General features: G+C 43.1%; 1 protein-coding gene across 1 annotated transcript in view; it reads left to right on the forward strand.

Annotated features, from left to right (window-relative positions):
• Positions 1-13,849, forward strand: part of ankrd29 (ankyrin repeat domain 29) — a 122,927-nt gene that overhangs the window by 37,713 nt on the left and 71,365 nt on the right. Inside the window, exon 5 of the mRNA XM_078539746.1 lies at positions 8,751-8,849. Within this exon, the coding sequence (XP_078395872.1) occupies positions 8,751-8,849 (99 nt within the window). The remainder of the gene's footprint in view (positions 1-8,750; positions 8,850-13,849) is intronic.

Genomic DNA, 13,849 nt, shown 5'->3' on the forward strand with positions numbered 1-13,849 from the left:
CCTGCCTGTGGCCTCTTAGCCTGCGGTGTGACCACCTCTCTATACATGCTATCCACAATACTCTCCGCCTCGCGGATAGTCCACCGTGTCCCCAGGCGCCACTCCAGCTCCGAAACCGGGCTTCCAGGAACTGCAGCTGGAGACACTTCCCGTACACATGCTAGCCTCGGGCATTGGAAATGTTCCAGGCTTCCCAAATAGAGCAGGAGGCGCACACCACGGCTTTGAGCTCTCCTGCCATGACTTACCCCTTTAAATTAAATTAAACATTTTGGAAGATACTTAATATCAAATAATATCAATTACTCTAGGGCCCTTCTTCCCTGCTCCTTGTTGTTCCAGAATATAGCCCTTACAAATGATGAACCACAAAATAAGACCTTAAAAACTATAAGCGATAGAAGTAGTAAATACTTACCCGACTGTACTTATGGTACTCAAAGGATCACCTTGTTCCCTCCTCACCGAACTCTCTCAGTCATTAAACTCCAACTTAAGCACTCTACTGCAGCCCAGAGCAGCACTCCAGTGCAGACAAAGTCAGCACTGTAAGGTGGCCTGTTTTTATACTCTCTGAATCTAGCCTCTGAAAACCTGTGTAAGCCAGTTATCTAATTAACTAGTTGTAGCTGCAAGCAGAGACTGTATAAACCCTGTTTTAAAGCTGGCCTAAAACTCACCTTCTTCCAACCCAAAGAGCAACTTTTAGTTAATTACTAAATTAAAGAAAGGCTATGCTTTAGATAGAAATTAACCCTTAAATTCCCTCAGTCACCAAACTCCAACTTAAGCACTCTCCTGCAGCCCAAAGCAGCACTCCAGTGCAGACAAAGTCAGCACTGTAAGATGGCCTGTTTTTATATTCTCCTCTGACCATTAAATAATCAATTAACCTTAATTTTATGCTGCTAATGGCTGGTGGGCAGTCTAAAAGGCCAAGCAGCCTTTGCATTTTTTTGGAAACCTCATCCATGGGCGGTGTGAGGTTTCCAAAAGCAAATTAAAATAGAATAAAAGTTTTAAATTTGAATTAATAACATATCCCTGATCATGTGACAGAGTCACATGAGGGGACGTGTTTTATTACGTTTTTTTTTATGTCTCTGCAGCTCTGTGCCTCAGGGAGATTATGAAGCGCTCACTCGCACGCATGCGTGAAGTTCACGCTTGGCCTGCTCGTCCTCCTCGCTCCCCACACAGGCAGCGCTCGAGAGTGCCGCTCATGTTTCACGCTGGGCGGGCGTTAATTGGCTCATCAGCATGAAATCACAGTGTGGTGCCGGTTGCGGGCTTCACTGAGCCCGCTCGCCAAGGGCAAAATTCTGTCCATAACCTCATTGAATGGTACAATAGGTTTGAGGGGCTGAATGGTGGTGTACCCCTGTCCCCACATTCCTATGGTATAAAACTATCATCAATTGTTGTAAACTATCTGGTTCTCTAATGTCCTTTAGGGAAGGAAATTTGCCGTAGTTACCTGGCCTGGCCTACATGTGATTCCAGATCCACAGCAATGTGGTTGACTCTTAGCTGCCCTCTGAACTGGCTTAGCAAGCTAATCAGTCCACAAGCAATTAGGGATGGGCAACAAATGCTGGCCTTGCCAGTGACGCCCGCATCCCATGAATGAATTTTTTTTAAAATCCCACCGCTCTATTTGAAGTAGAGCAGTGGAATTTTCCCCTGGCAAACATTTATCCCTCAGCCAACATCACTAAAATAAATTCAGCAGGTCTGGCAGCATCGACGGAGAAGAGCAAAGTTGACGTTTCGAGTCCTCATGGGTCATGAGGACTTGAAACGTCAACTTTGCTCTTCTCTGCCGATGCTGCCAGACCTGCTGAGTTTTTCCAGGTATTTCTGTTTTTGTTTTGGATTTCCAGCATCCGCAGTTTTTTGTTTTTATTACTAAAATAAATTATTTGGTCACTATCACATTGTTGTTTGTAGAAACTTGCTGTGTGCAAATTAGCTGCCATGTTTCCTGCATTGCAACAGTGCCCACGCTTGAGTGCTTCATTGGTTATGAAGAATTTTGGCAAATTGTGAGGTTGTACAAGGTGTTATAGAAATGCAAGTCTATCTTTTAACTGTTGTGAAGAATCAAAGGGAAGAAACAACTTAAAACTGAAAAATACGTTGTTTCAAGAACTTAGATTTTATTTGTTCAATGTTTTTTTAAAAAAAACAATAAAACATGTTTTAGTGCAATATTTCTAGTTTCTCATAGACCCTAGAGGATAGGTTTTACAATCTTATTTGTCCAGCACAGAGCTTGATGACTTTTGTATATTCAAACACAGAGCTCAGTGCACTCCAATGGATTTTCTCATTCACAAATTTTAAAATTCTAATCTTACTTAAAACAATAATTTTATTTGAATAACACCTTTAATGTAGAAAACTGCTCCAGCGGAACTCATTGAGGCATGGAGAAGAAATGCCTAATGAACAATTAGATACATTGATTTTAATTTTCCAAAATCCCCTAGATTCTGGAAAGGTCCCATCAGATTGAAAAGTAGTGAATGTGACTCCCAATTCAAAAAAGGAGGGAGACAGAAAGGAGGAAACTACAGGCCAGTTAGCTTAACATCTGTCATAGGAAAATTGCTGGAATCTATTATGAAGGAGATTATAGTGGGGCAGTAAGAAAATCTCAGTGCAATCAGGCAGAGTCAACATGGTTTTGAGAAAGGGAAATAATGTTTGACTAATTTATTGGTGTTCTTTGAGGAAGTAACATGCAACATGGATAAAGGGGCACCTGTGGATGTGCTATACTTAGATTTCCAGAAGACATTTGACAAGGTGCCACATCAAAGGTTACTATGCAAAATAAGAGTTCATGGTGTAGTGAGTAATATATCAACATAGAGAGGGGATTGGTTAGTTAACAGGAAACAGAAGAGTAGGCACAAGCAGGTCATTTTCCAGTTCGCAAGATGTAATGAGTGGAGAGATCATTACTGAGGCCTCACCTATTTACAATTTATATCAATGACCTGAAAGAAGGGATGAAATGTATGGTTGCTAAATTTGCTGATGACACAAAGATTGATAGGAAAGTAAGTAAGAACACATAAGTCTGCAAAGAGACATAGACAGGTTAAGTGAACGGGCAAAAATTTGGCAGATGGAGTATAATATGGGAAAAAATGAACTTGTCCACCCTGGAAGGACGACTAGAAAAGCAGCATATTATTTAAATGGAGAGAAATTGCAGAACTCTGAGGTTTTTCATTCATAGGATGTAACTCTTTCGAGTTATCAACAGTCACAGATTGTAACTCTTTCGAGTACATTCACAGTTCTTGGTTTCCGGGAGTGGGACATGAACCCACAACCTTCTGATTCAAAGGCGAGGGTGCTATGAACTGAGCCACAGCTGACACCTCATTCATAGGATGTAGATGTCGCATTTATTGCCCATCCCTAATTGTCCTTGAGAAAGTGGTGGTGAGCGGCCTTCTTGAACTGCTGCAGCCCATGTTGTTAATGTTAGAATCATGCTGCAATTGAATGCATGCTTTAAGTATGCAATTAACAGCAGCTGCCACCAACTAGGGAAAGATTAGGGATTTATTGCAAGTGTGTAAAAACCAGTTCACACTGGGTGTGGTGGGGAACAAGAGGAATCTGTGCCATTACTCTGTAGTTTTTGAAACAAACCTAGACTAAGGAAAAGACTGGCTTCAGTTTCATCCTTTCCTCAATGTGTAAACAGTGAGATTAACTTGTGCTGTAGGTACACCCCGATTGCTGTTCGAAAGGGAGTTTCAGGGTTTTGACCCAGTGACAGAGAGGGAACGGTGATACAGTTCAAATCAGGCTAGTGTGTGGCTTGGAGAGAGCTTGCAGGTGGTGGTATTCTCATGCACCTGCTACCTTTGTACTTCTAGATGGTAGAGGCCGCGGGTCGGAGGAGTCTTGTTGAGTTGCTGTAGTGAAGGTGGTGGATGGGGTGCCAATCAAGCAGGCTGCTTTGTCCTAGATGGTATCCAGGAGCATTGTTGCACCCACACTCATGCAAGCAAGTGGAGCCTAATCCATCATGCCCCTGACTTGTGCCTTGTAGATGGTGGACAGGTTTTGGGAAGTCATGTTATGATACAGCAGGTGGTAATTGCCAGGTTAACCAAATCCACAAGGGAAACTTAGCCTTGCTGTCACAACAGTTTTGCAGTTTGTATTTATTACAAGATGGTTTTTGCACAGAATTTGGATGTAATGAGTCCACTAAACTTTAGAGATTTTAAAAAGTAAATTGAAACATTTATTAACAAAAGAAAAGAATAAAACACATACGCAAGATTACAGTTACACAGTCACTTAATATTATAACAGTTCCCAAAATTTCCTAAGTAACCAGACCCCCAACTACACACCCCCTTTAAGGCAACAGTCCAAAATAGATTTTAGATTTATAGAGACAATCCAGCAAGGTTACCACAAGCACCCATTTGACAGTGGAATTCGAAAGGCTTTTAACACAATTTTGGTGACTGGGAAAACAGACTTCTACAAAGTGGCTAAAGGCTTTTCCCCAAGTCTGTTTCACACGGCCACACCTCATACAGCCTTCCATCCTTCTATAAATATATTTCTCCTCCTTTGATTTGTAAATCCCATTGTTCCCACATGTCTTCAGAATTTACTTTTCCCATAATATAAAAATTTTTCATTTTATCATTATGGTCAGCACTTCTGGGAAAAATCAACATAATAACCTCGCCCTGTTTATTTTGCCAGCCTCAAAAACATTATCATGTTTCTTTGAAACTCCAACAACTTTTCCCCTTATCTAAAAATGCAAATTACATTCACTCTATCTGCTGACTTTACTCTAGCTCACTCATCAGCATTTCATATGCCTTTTTACACCAGTTTTGATAATTTCAATCTTGCAGTCTACCCATCTCTAATTTAACTAAATCAGCCACACACACAACCACACATACACAAAGAAGCCTGCTTTACAATACCCCACAATAATATTATGAAAAATATGATAGTTCCGTGACAGTCAGGAGGTGAGTTACTCACCGCAAAATTCCCAGCCACTGACCTGCTCTTGTAGCCACAGTGAGTGTTGTGGGAGCTGCACTCATTCAGGCAAGTGGGGAGTATTTTATCATACTCATGATTTGTGCCTTGTAGATGGTGGACAGGCTATAGGGCGTCAGGAGGTGAGTTAATTGTCACACAATTCCTAGCCTTTGACCTGCTCTTGTAGCCACAGTATTTATATGGCTAGTCCAGTTCAGTTTCTGGTCAATGGTAACCCCCCCCAGGATGTTGGTAATGGGGGATTCAGTGATGGTAATGGCATTAAATGTCAAGAGGCGATGATTGGATTCTCTCTTGTTGGAGATGGTCATTGCCTGACACTTGCATGGCACGAATGTTACTTGCCACTTGTCAGCCCAAGCCTGGATATTGTCCAGCCTTGCTGCATTTGGACATGGACTGCTTCAGTATCTGAGGAGTTGCAAATGGTGCTGAACATTGTGCAATCATCAGCGAATATCTCCACTTCTGACCTTACAGTTGAAGGAAGATCATTGATGAAGCAGCTGAAGATGATTGGGCCAAGGACACTACCCTGAGGAACTCCTGCAGTGATGTCCTGGAGCTGAGATGACTAACCTCCAACAACCACAACCATCTTCCTTTGTGCTAGTTATGACTCCAACCAGCGGAGAGTTTTCCCCCTGATTCTCATTGACTCCAGTTTTGCTAGGACTCCTTGATGCCACACTCGGTGAAATGCTGCCTTGATGTCAAGGGTAGTCACTCTCACCTCACCTCGGGAGTTCAGCTCTTTTGTCCATGTTTGAACCAAGGCTGTAATGAGGTCAGGAGCTGAGTGGCCCTGGCTGAACCCAAACTGGGCGTCAATGAACAGCTTATTGCTAAGCAAGTGCCACTTGATAGCACTGTTGATGACCCCTTCCATTACTTTACTGATGATCGAGAGTAGACTGATAGGCTGGTAATTGGCCAGGTTGGATTTATTCTGCTTTTTGTGTACAGGACATACCTGGGCAATTTTCCACATAGCTGCTTAGATGCCAGTGTTGTAGCTGTACTGAAACAACTTAGCTAGGCCGCGGCAAGTTCTGGAGGACAAGTCTTCAGTACTATTGCCGGAATATTGTCAGGGCTCATGACCTTTGCAGTATCCAGTGCCTTCAGCCGTTTCTTGATATCATTTGGAGTGAATCGAATTGGCTGAAGACTGGCATTTGTGATGCTGGGGACCACCATGTGTGGTGAATGTTACTTGCCTCTTGTCAGCCCAAGCCTGGATATTGTCCAGGTCCTACTGCATTCAGACATGAATCTGAGGAGTCACGAATGGTGCTGAACATACTACAATCATCAGCGAACAGCCGCACCTCTGACCTTATGATGGAGGGAAGGTCATTGATGATGCAGCTGAAGATGGTTGGGCCTAGGAAACTTCTCTGAGGGCAGAGGGATCTGGGTGCCCTGCTACATGAATTACAAAAAGCTAGTATGCAGGAACAGCAAGTGACTCGAAGGCAAATGGAATGTTTTCGTTTATTGCAAGGGGAATGGAATATAAAAGCAGGGATAAAAGCAAAAAACTGCGGATACTGGAAATCCAAAACAAAAACAAAAATACCTGGAAAAACTCAGCAGGTCTGGCAGCATCTACGGAGAGGAACACAATTAACGTTTCCCTTCCCCCCACCCCACCCCCACTAGGGCTATCTGTACCTTACTCGTCCTGCTTTCTACCCTTAATTAGCACATTCCTTTAGATAATATCACCACCTTCAACACCTCTTTGTTCTTTTGTCTGTGACATCTTTTGGTTATCTCTACCTATCACTGGCCCTCTATCCAGCTCTTCTTGTTCCCGCCCACCCCCCCCCCCCCCCCCCCCTACTTAAACCAGCTTATATTTCACCTCTCTTCTATTTTTACTTAGTTCTGTTGAAGGGTCATTCGGACTCGAAACGTTAACTGTGCTCCTCTCCGTAGATGCTGCCAGACCTGCTGAGTTTTTCCAGGTATTTTTGTTTTTGTTATTAAAGTAGGGATGTTTTGCTACAGTTGTGAGACCACGTCTGGAGTACTGAGGAGTCAATTATTTTGGAATGAGATTAGGAGAAATTATTTCACTCTAAGGGTTGTCAATCTTTGGAAATCTCTGCCGCAGATGGTTTGGATGTTTCATCATTGAATAGATTTAAGGCTGGAATAAACAGATTTTTGGTCTCCCAGGGAATTGAGGGATAGTGGGATCAGGCAGGAAAGTGGAGATGAAGCCCAAGATCAACCATGGTTGTATTGAATGGCGGAATAGACTTGATGGGCCATATGGTCTACTCCTGCTCCTACTTCATGTGTCTTTGTGTGTGTTCTTGTGTACAGTTTTAAATAAGTCTCCTTATTTCAGTAAGATATAAAACATTAGAAACAGTTCAGAGAAGGTTCACTCGACTGATACCTAGGATGATGGGGGTTTATCTTCTGAAGAAAGGTTGGTCAGCCTCGGCCTGTATCCATTGGACTTTATAATAATGAGAGATGATCTTATTGAAACATATAAGATCCTGAAGAGACTTTACAGGATGGATGCTGAAAGGATGTTTCCCCTTGTGGGAGACCAAAACTAGGAGGCACATTTTAAAAATAAGGGGTCTCCTATTTAAGACGGAGATGAGGAGAAATTTTCTCTCAGAGGGTCGTGAAACTTTGGAACTCTCTTCTCCAGAGAGCGGTGGAGGCATGGTCATTGAATATTTTCAAAGCAGAGGTAGATAGATTATTGACTAACAAAGAAGTCAAAGGTTATTGGAGGAAGGGGGAAATGTGGAGTTGAGACCACAATTAGATCAGTCATGGGGCAGAATTTTGCCTTTGGCGGGCGGGCTCGGCGGGGGCGGGCGGGGGTGGTCAGGAAGCCGACTGCCGCCTGCAATGGGCACCGCACCGCAATTTCACGCTGGTGAGCCAGTTAAGGCCTGCCCAGCGTGAAACACGAGCGGCAGAGCTGAGTGCTGCCTGTGCGGGCGGGGGGAGGAGGGCGAGCAGGCCGAGCTGCCTCATGGAGATGAAGAGATACAACAAAAAATAATAAAGAAAATAAACATGTAGTAAAACATGTCCCCTCATGTGGCTCTGTCACATGAGCAGGGACATGTTGTTAATTCAACTGCAAAACTTTTAAATTATTTTTATCTGTTTTTGGAAATTTCATCCCGCTCATGGATGAGATTTCCAAAAAAATGCAAAGGCCACTTGGCCTTTTCGCCTGTCCGCTAACCGTTAGTTTGAACAGGCAGTGAAAAATTTAGCTTAATTGATTATTTAATGGCTTTAACAGGCCTTTTGTCGGCGGCTACACTGCTGACTCCAGCGCGCGCCCACCGACCGAACTCTCTCGCAACTGCACGTTGACATCAGCACGATCGGCCAACGTCAACTCCCATCATTTCACGCTCGAGTGGGTTGGGCGGGCGCCCATCCACCATGCGAAAATTTCTGCCCATGACCTTATTGACTGGCACAGCAGACTCAAGGGGCTGAATGGCCTACTCCTGCACCTAATTCATATGTCCATATGTTAAATGCAAACTGATAAAATTTTAGATTTTCTTAAGCATGGTGTGATTTTTTTTTTGTTAAAATTTGTGGGCAGAAATTTCATTCTCACACTTGCCAAATTTTTTTAAAGATCACAGAGATAGACCAGATTCCTTTCTTTGTTTCAGGATGGTGCTACATCACTTTTTCTGGCAGCGCAAGGAGGCCATCTTAATGTGGTTCACATGCTACTTGCATCAGGGGCAAAGATTGACCAGCCAAGAGAGGTATATATTGTGCTTTATATTTTCAGAAATATGTGAATTAATTAATCTAACTCCAACAACTTGACTGGCTTATTATAACATTACCTTGCATTGCATTAGAAGCAGTTCAGAAAAGGTTTACTCCACTCATTCCTGGGACAAAGGCCTTATCTTATGAGGAAAGGTTGAACTGGTTGGGCCTATAGGTGATCAGCTCTCAGGAAAAAGTAAAGGGACACTTTGGGACTGTATGAGTTTTCAGGGGTTGCTGGTGAACCTGTGAGAGTGGAGGGTGGGTTGAGGAGGGAGCTGTTGAAGTTGTGAAAATGTGGCAAACATGTCTAATCAGGTAGGCAAGAGCAGTGGAAATGTGCAGATGCGCACTGCACATGCACAAAATTTAAAGGTCTAAAATACGGGAGGAACAGCATCCCAGAAACATACAACCTGGGACACGGGACAAAAGCCTCGATTACAAGACGCTGCCATCAAACCCGGGACAGTTGGTCACTCCATTGGAGTTTAGAAGAACGAGAGGTGATCTTATTCAAACATATAAGATTCTGAGGGGACTTGTGATGGTAGGTACCGGGAGATAGTTTCCGCTTGTGGGGGAGACTAGAACTAGGGGACCCAGTTTAAAATTAAGGGGGTCTCCCTTTTAAGACAGAGATGAGGAGAATTTTTTTTCTCTCAGAAGGTTGTTATTCTGTGGAATTCTCTCCCCAGAAAGCGATGGAGGCTGGATCATTGAATTTATTCAAGGCAGAGTTAGACAGATTTTTGATAATCAAGAGAGTCAATGGCTATTGAGGCAAACAGAAAAGTAGAGTTGAGAGCACAGCCAGAATCAGCCATGATCTTATTGAATGGCTGAGCAGGGGCCTGCTCATGCTCATAAGCCTTATGTCCCTATGAAAGCCAGTAGAGAGAAAAATGCAACTTTGTTCAACTGAAGCACCACAGCCTTGGATGTTGAAGCCTACTTAACACTACATACCTGTACGCATAGTGCTAGTTCATGTACAGAATGTGCTCAAAGCTCAGGAGAGTCCACAGAACATTCCAAAGATTAGATTTAATGGAAGACAGTTCTGTAGGTCCAAAATTCCCAGAGTGTATTCCCAATGAGTGAAGCTTGACACCAGAAACACATTCTTCTATCATCTATTTGTGTATCTATTCTTCTAGTACCCAGAAGAAAAGATGCTCTGATTAGGCTTCTCTCAAAAACTCAGAATGATTAATTTATTTTAAAATAAAACTTCTCTTAACAAGTTGCAAGTACTGGTTATCACACAATTGTAATCGGGAAGTATAACTATCTATCTCTTCCTAAAGGATTCCCCCAGCACACACACAGACGCACACACAGGTAAACAAAGGACAAACAGCATTGCCAAATGTGTTTCATTCGCAAAGTAGACAGAAAAAGATATGTACAACATACAAACAGAATTCAAAGATGCACCCACTCAGCCGTTCACTCCTTATGCAGAGTCTGTTCAGTTTTCTGCCTTTCTTGCCTAGAATGACAATTATAAAAAAGTGTACATTCTTGATAATGCATCAGCAATTATATAATCCTTCCCAGCAATATGAATAATCTTTTAAGTTATAAAACAAGCTCCATTGGAACAGTCTTTCATTCTGAGTCTTAAATTTTTCCACAAAGGCCAAAGGGTTATGGTCAGTAAGTACCAATGTTTCTTTACAGCAAAGATGGATATATACCTCAAAATGCTTAAGAGCCAGTAACAATCCCAGGGTTTCCTTTTCTACTGTAGAGTATCTCTTTTGATGCCGATTTAATTTTTCAGAGAAGTACCCACCGGCTTCCCTATGCCTGATTCATCTTCTTGCAATAAGACTGCACCTGCCCCCAAATCACTAACATTGATTGCCAGCTTGACGGGTTTAGCGAAATTAGAGGTGGCTAATACTGGTTCATTAGTTAGAATCGCCTTCAGCTTCTCAAAAGCTGTCTGGCACTCTCTTGACCATACCACCTTTGCTTTTTTTTGCAATAAATCCGTTAGTGGAGCCACTATTGTGCTGAAGTTTGACACAAATTTACGATAGAAACCGCACATCCCTATAAATCTCATGATTTCCTATTTGGTTTTAAGGAACGGAATTCCATGAAAGCCTGTATCTTCGCTGTTCTTGGCAAGACTTGTCCCTGCCCTATGATATGCCCTAGTAAAGTTATTCACACTTTTGCGAACTACTTCTGGCAAGGCTTATTACTAGATCTGCTGACTGTAATTGTTTAAATAGGACTTCCAGTTGTTTTAAATGATCTTTCCATGTGCTACTATAAACCAATACATCATCCAAGTAAACCACACAGTTAGGAACACTAGTTACAAATTGAATCATTAGTCTTTGGAAAGTGGCTGGATCATTTTTTAGTCCAAATGACATTACTGGACTTTGGTATAGCCTATTTGGTGTGACAAAAGCTGATATCTCCTTAGCTCCTGATGTTAAAGGTACTTGCCAGTAACCTTTCAACAAATCTATCTTAGTAAGGAACATGGCACTGCCAATCCTGTCAATACAGTCTTGAGGACGAGGGATTGGGTAGGAATCCGTTTTTGTTACCGCATTAAGCTTTCTATAGTCTATGTAGAATCTGGTTGACCCATCAGGTTTTGGCACTAACACTACTGGAGAGCACCAACTGTTTTAACTAGGCTCAATTAGGTGATTTTCTAACATATATTGAATTCCTGTTGTCACTTGAGCTTGTTTCTCTGGACTTCCTTACATCCACATCATACATGGCTAAAGTTGTAGACCCTGGTTTATCATTACAGATCCCTTTAAATTTTGTAAGTAACCTCACTAGATCCTCTCATTGCCCTACCTTTGGGCAGAATTTTCTGCCTGTCGGGCGGGCGGGCCCGACCCAATCTCCGGTGGATGGGGAGCCGATCCCTGCTGGAGAAGCAGTCCCTGCCGCCATAAGTGGGTGGGCCAATTAAGGTATGCGCTCCCTGTGCGGGCAGGGGGGGATTCCCCAAATGTGAGAGTGCGCTCTTTTGCACATGCGCACGAAAGAGCACACATCTCCCTGAGGCTAAGTGCTGCCTCAGGGAGATCGCTGAAAGTTGTTCAAACATTTAAAATAGAGAAATAAAAAAATCCTTAACATGTCCCCCTCATGTGACAATGCTACATGAGATGAGACATGTTGATAAATTTCACTAAAACTTTATTAAAGTTTTTTAAACCCTACATGAAACCTCATCCTGCCGGTGGATGAGGTTTCATGTTTTTTCAGAAGCCCGCTGGGGCTCCTGGCCTGTCCACCAACCTTAAGGTTGGACGGGCAGGTCCTTTAATTGTTTTAATTATCCTGTCAATGGCCTCAATTGGCCATTGACAGGTCGGCGGGCGCACAGCTAATTTCGCTGTGACCCCGCCTTCCTGAAGATTTAAATGGGGCGGGTTCCCCCTGACATCATCCCGCATCATTTTGCCTGTCGGCGAGCACGCCCCGCCCCCTGCTCGCCGACGGCAAAATTCAGCCCTTTAAGTATGAAAATTTGGTGTCCAGCTGCCCCAATATTTCAGTGTTAGCTAACCAGATAGTTCAATTTGTGAACTATCTCCTTCTACCTCACTGTTACTGCCTCTTTCATCCTGCACTATGCTTACAAACTGACAGACCTGCTCTTCCTATCTTCCTGCCTACGATGATATTGTTTTACCATGTTGATATGACATAGCCGATTCTTTTTCTAATGATCTGGAGTATTTATCAAATAATTGACTTTACTAACCCTCTTAATTACCTTGTATGGACCACAGAACCATGTTTTCAGAGGTTCCCCCTACAAAGGCAATAATACTAACACTTCATCCCCTGGTTGTAAAGTTCGGGGGGGGCCCAATTTGCTTAACTGCCCATTCCTTCATCTTTGTTTGAGAAACTTTAAGATGCTTTTGAGCCACTTTGCAGGCTCCCGTGAGCTGTTCCTGGAACATGGACACATAGGGGAGAATTTTCCCCCCGTCCGGAGGGTTGTGCGGGTGCAGGCTCGTACCCGATCGGCGCCCCCGATCGGGTCCGTGCCACCATTTTACGTGGGCGGGCCAATTAAAGCCCGCCCAGCATGACGCACGCCCGGAAACACTGAGCGCTCCTTGTGTGGGTGGGGAGGGATTCCCTGAGTCAGGGCCTGTACTCTTTCATGCGCTCCCTGTGGCACAGAGGTGGTTCAGGGAGATAAGTTTAAGTTTTAAAAAGCTGAATAAAGGAAAGAAAAAATTTTAAAACATGTCACATGAGCTGGGACCTGCCAAAGAGCTTTTAAAAAATTTTTATTCAATTTATAAACACTTCATGAAACCTCATCCCGCCCGTGGATGAGGTTCCATGAAAAATGCAAAGGCCGCCTGGGCTCTTCACCTGCCCGCCAACCTTGAGGGCAGCATTCTTAACTGCTTTAATTGATTTCTTAATGGCCTTTATTGGCCATTGACATTTCAGAAGGCGCGCAGCTGACTCCAGCGTGCGCGCGCCGAACAAAATATCATATCGGGTGCAGGCCTGACGTCGTCACGCATCATTTAACACGTTGGCGAGTGGGCCCCTCACCTGTATGCCGACCCGAAAATTCTGCCCATAATCTAACATCGAGGATTCGTCCTTTGCTCCTAAAAACTTTTCTTTGACTAATTTCAGAGGACCTCATCTCATGACCATAAATTAATTCAGAAGGGTTAAAACCAGTATATTCAGTTGGTGAATCTCAGGTAGCAAATAAAGGAAAATCCAGTATTTGTCCCAGTCATGGGGATATTCATGACAGTGTGCTTTAATCATTGTTTTGAGAGTTTGAAGATACCAATCTAAAGCTCCCTTTGTTTGTGGATGATATGCTGTGGACTTTAACTGTTTTATACCCAAACTACTCATTATGTTCTGAAAAATTTGAGACAAAAGATTGGATCATTTTATATCCACCAGTAATCCATCTTGAGTAAACCATTTGGTTAACTTCTTTACC

This window comes from Cetorhinus maximus, chromosome 4, assembly GCF_964194155.1.
Source record: "Cetorhinus maximus chromosome 4, sCetMax3.hap1.1, whole genome shotgun sequence".
Taxonomy (NCBI): domain Eukaryota; kingdom Metazoa; phylum Chordata; class Chondrichthyes; order Lamniformes; family Cetorhinidae; genus Cetorhinus; species Cetorhinus maximus.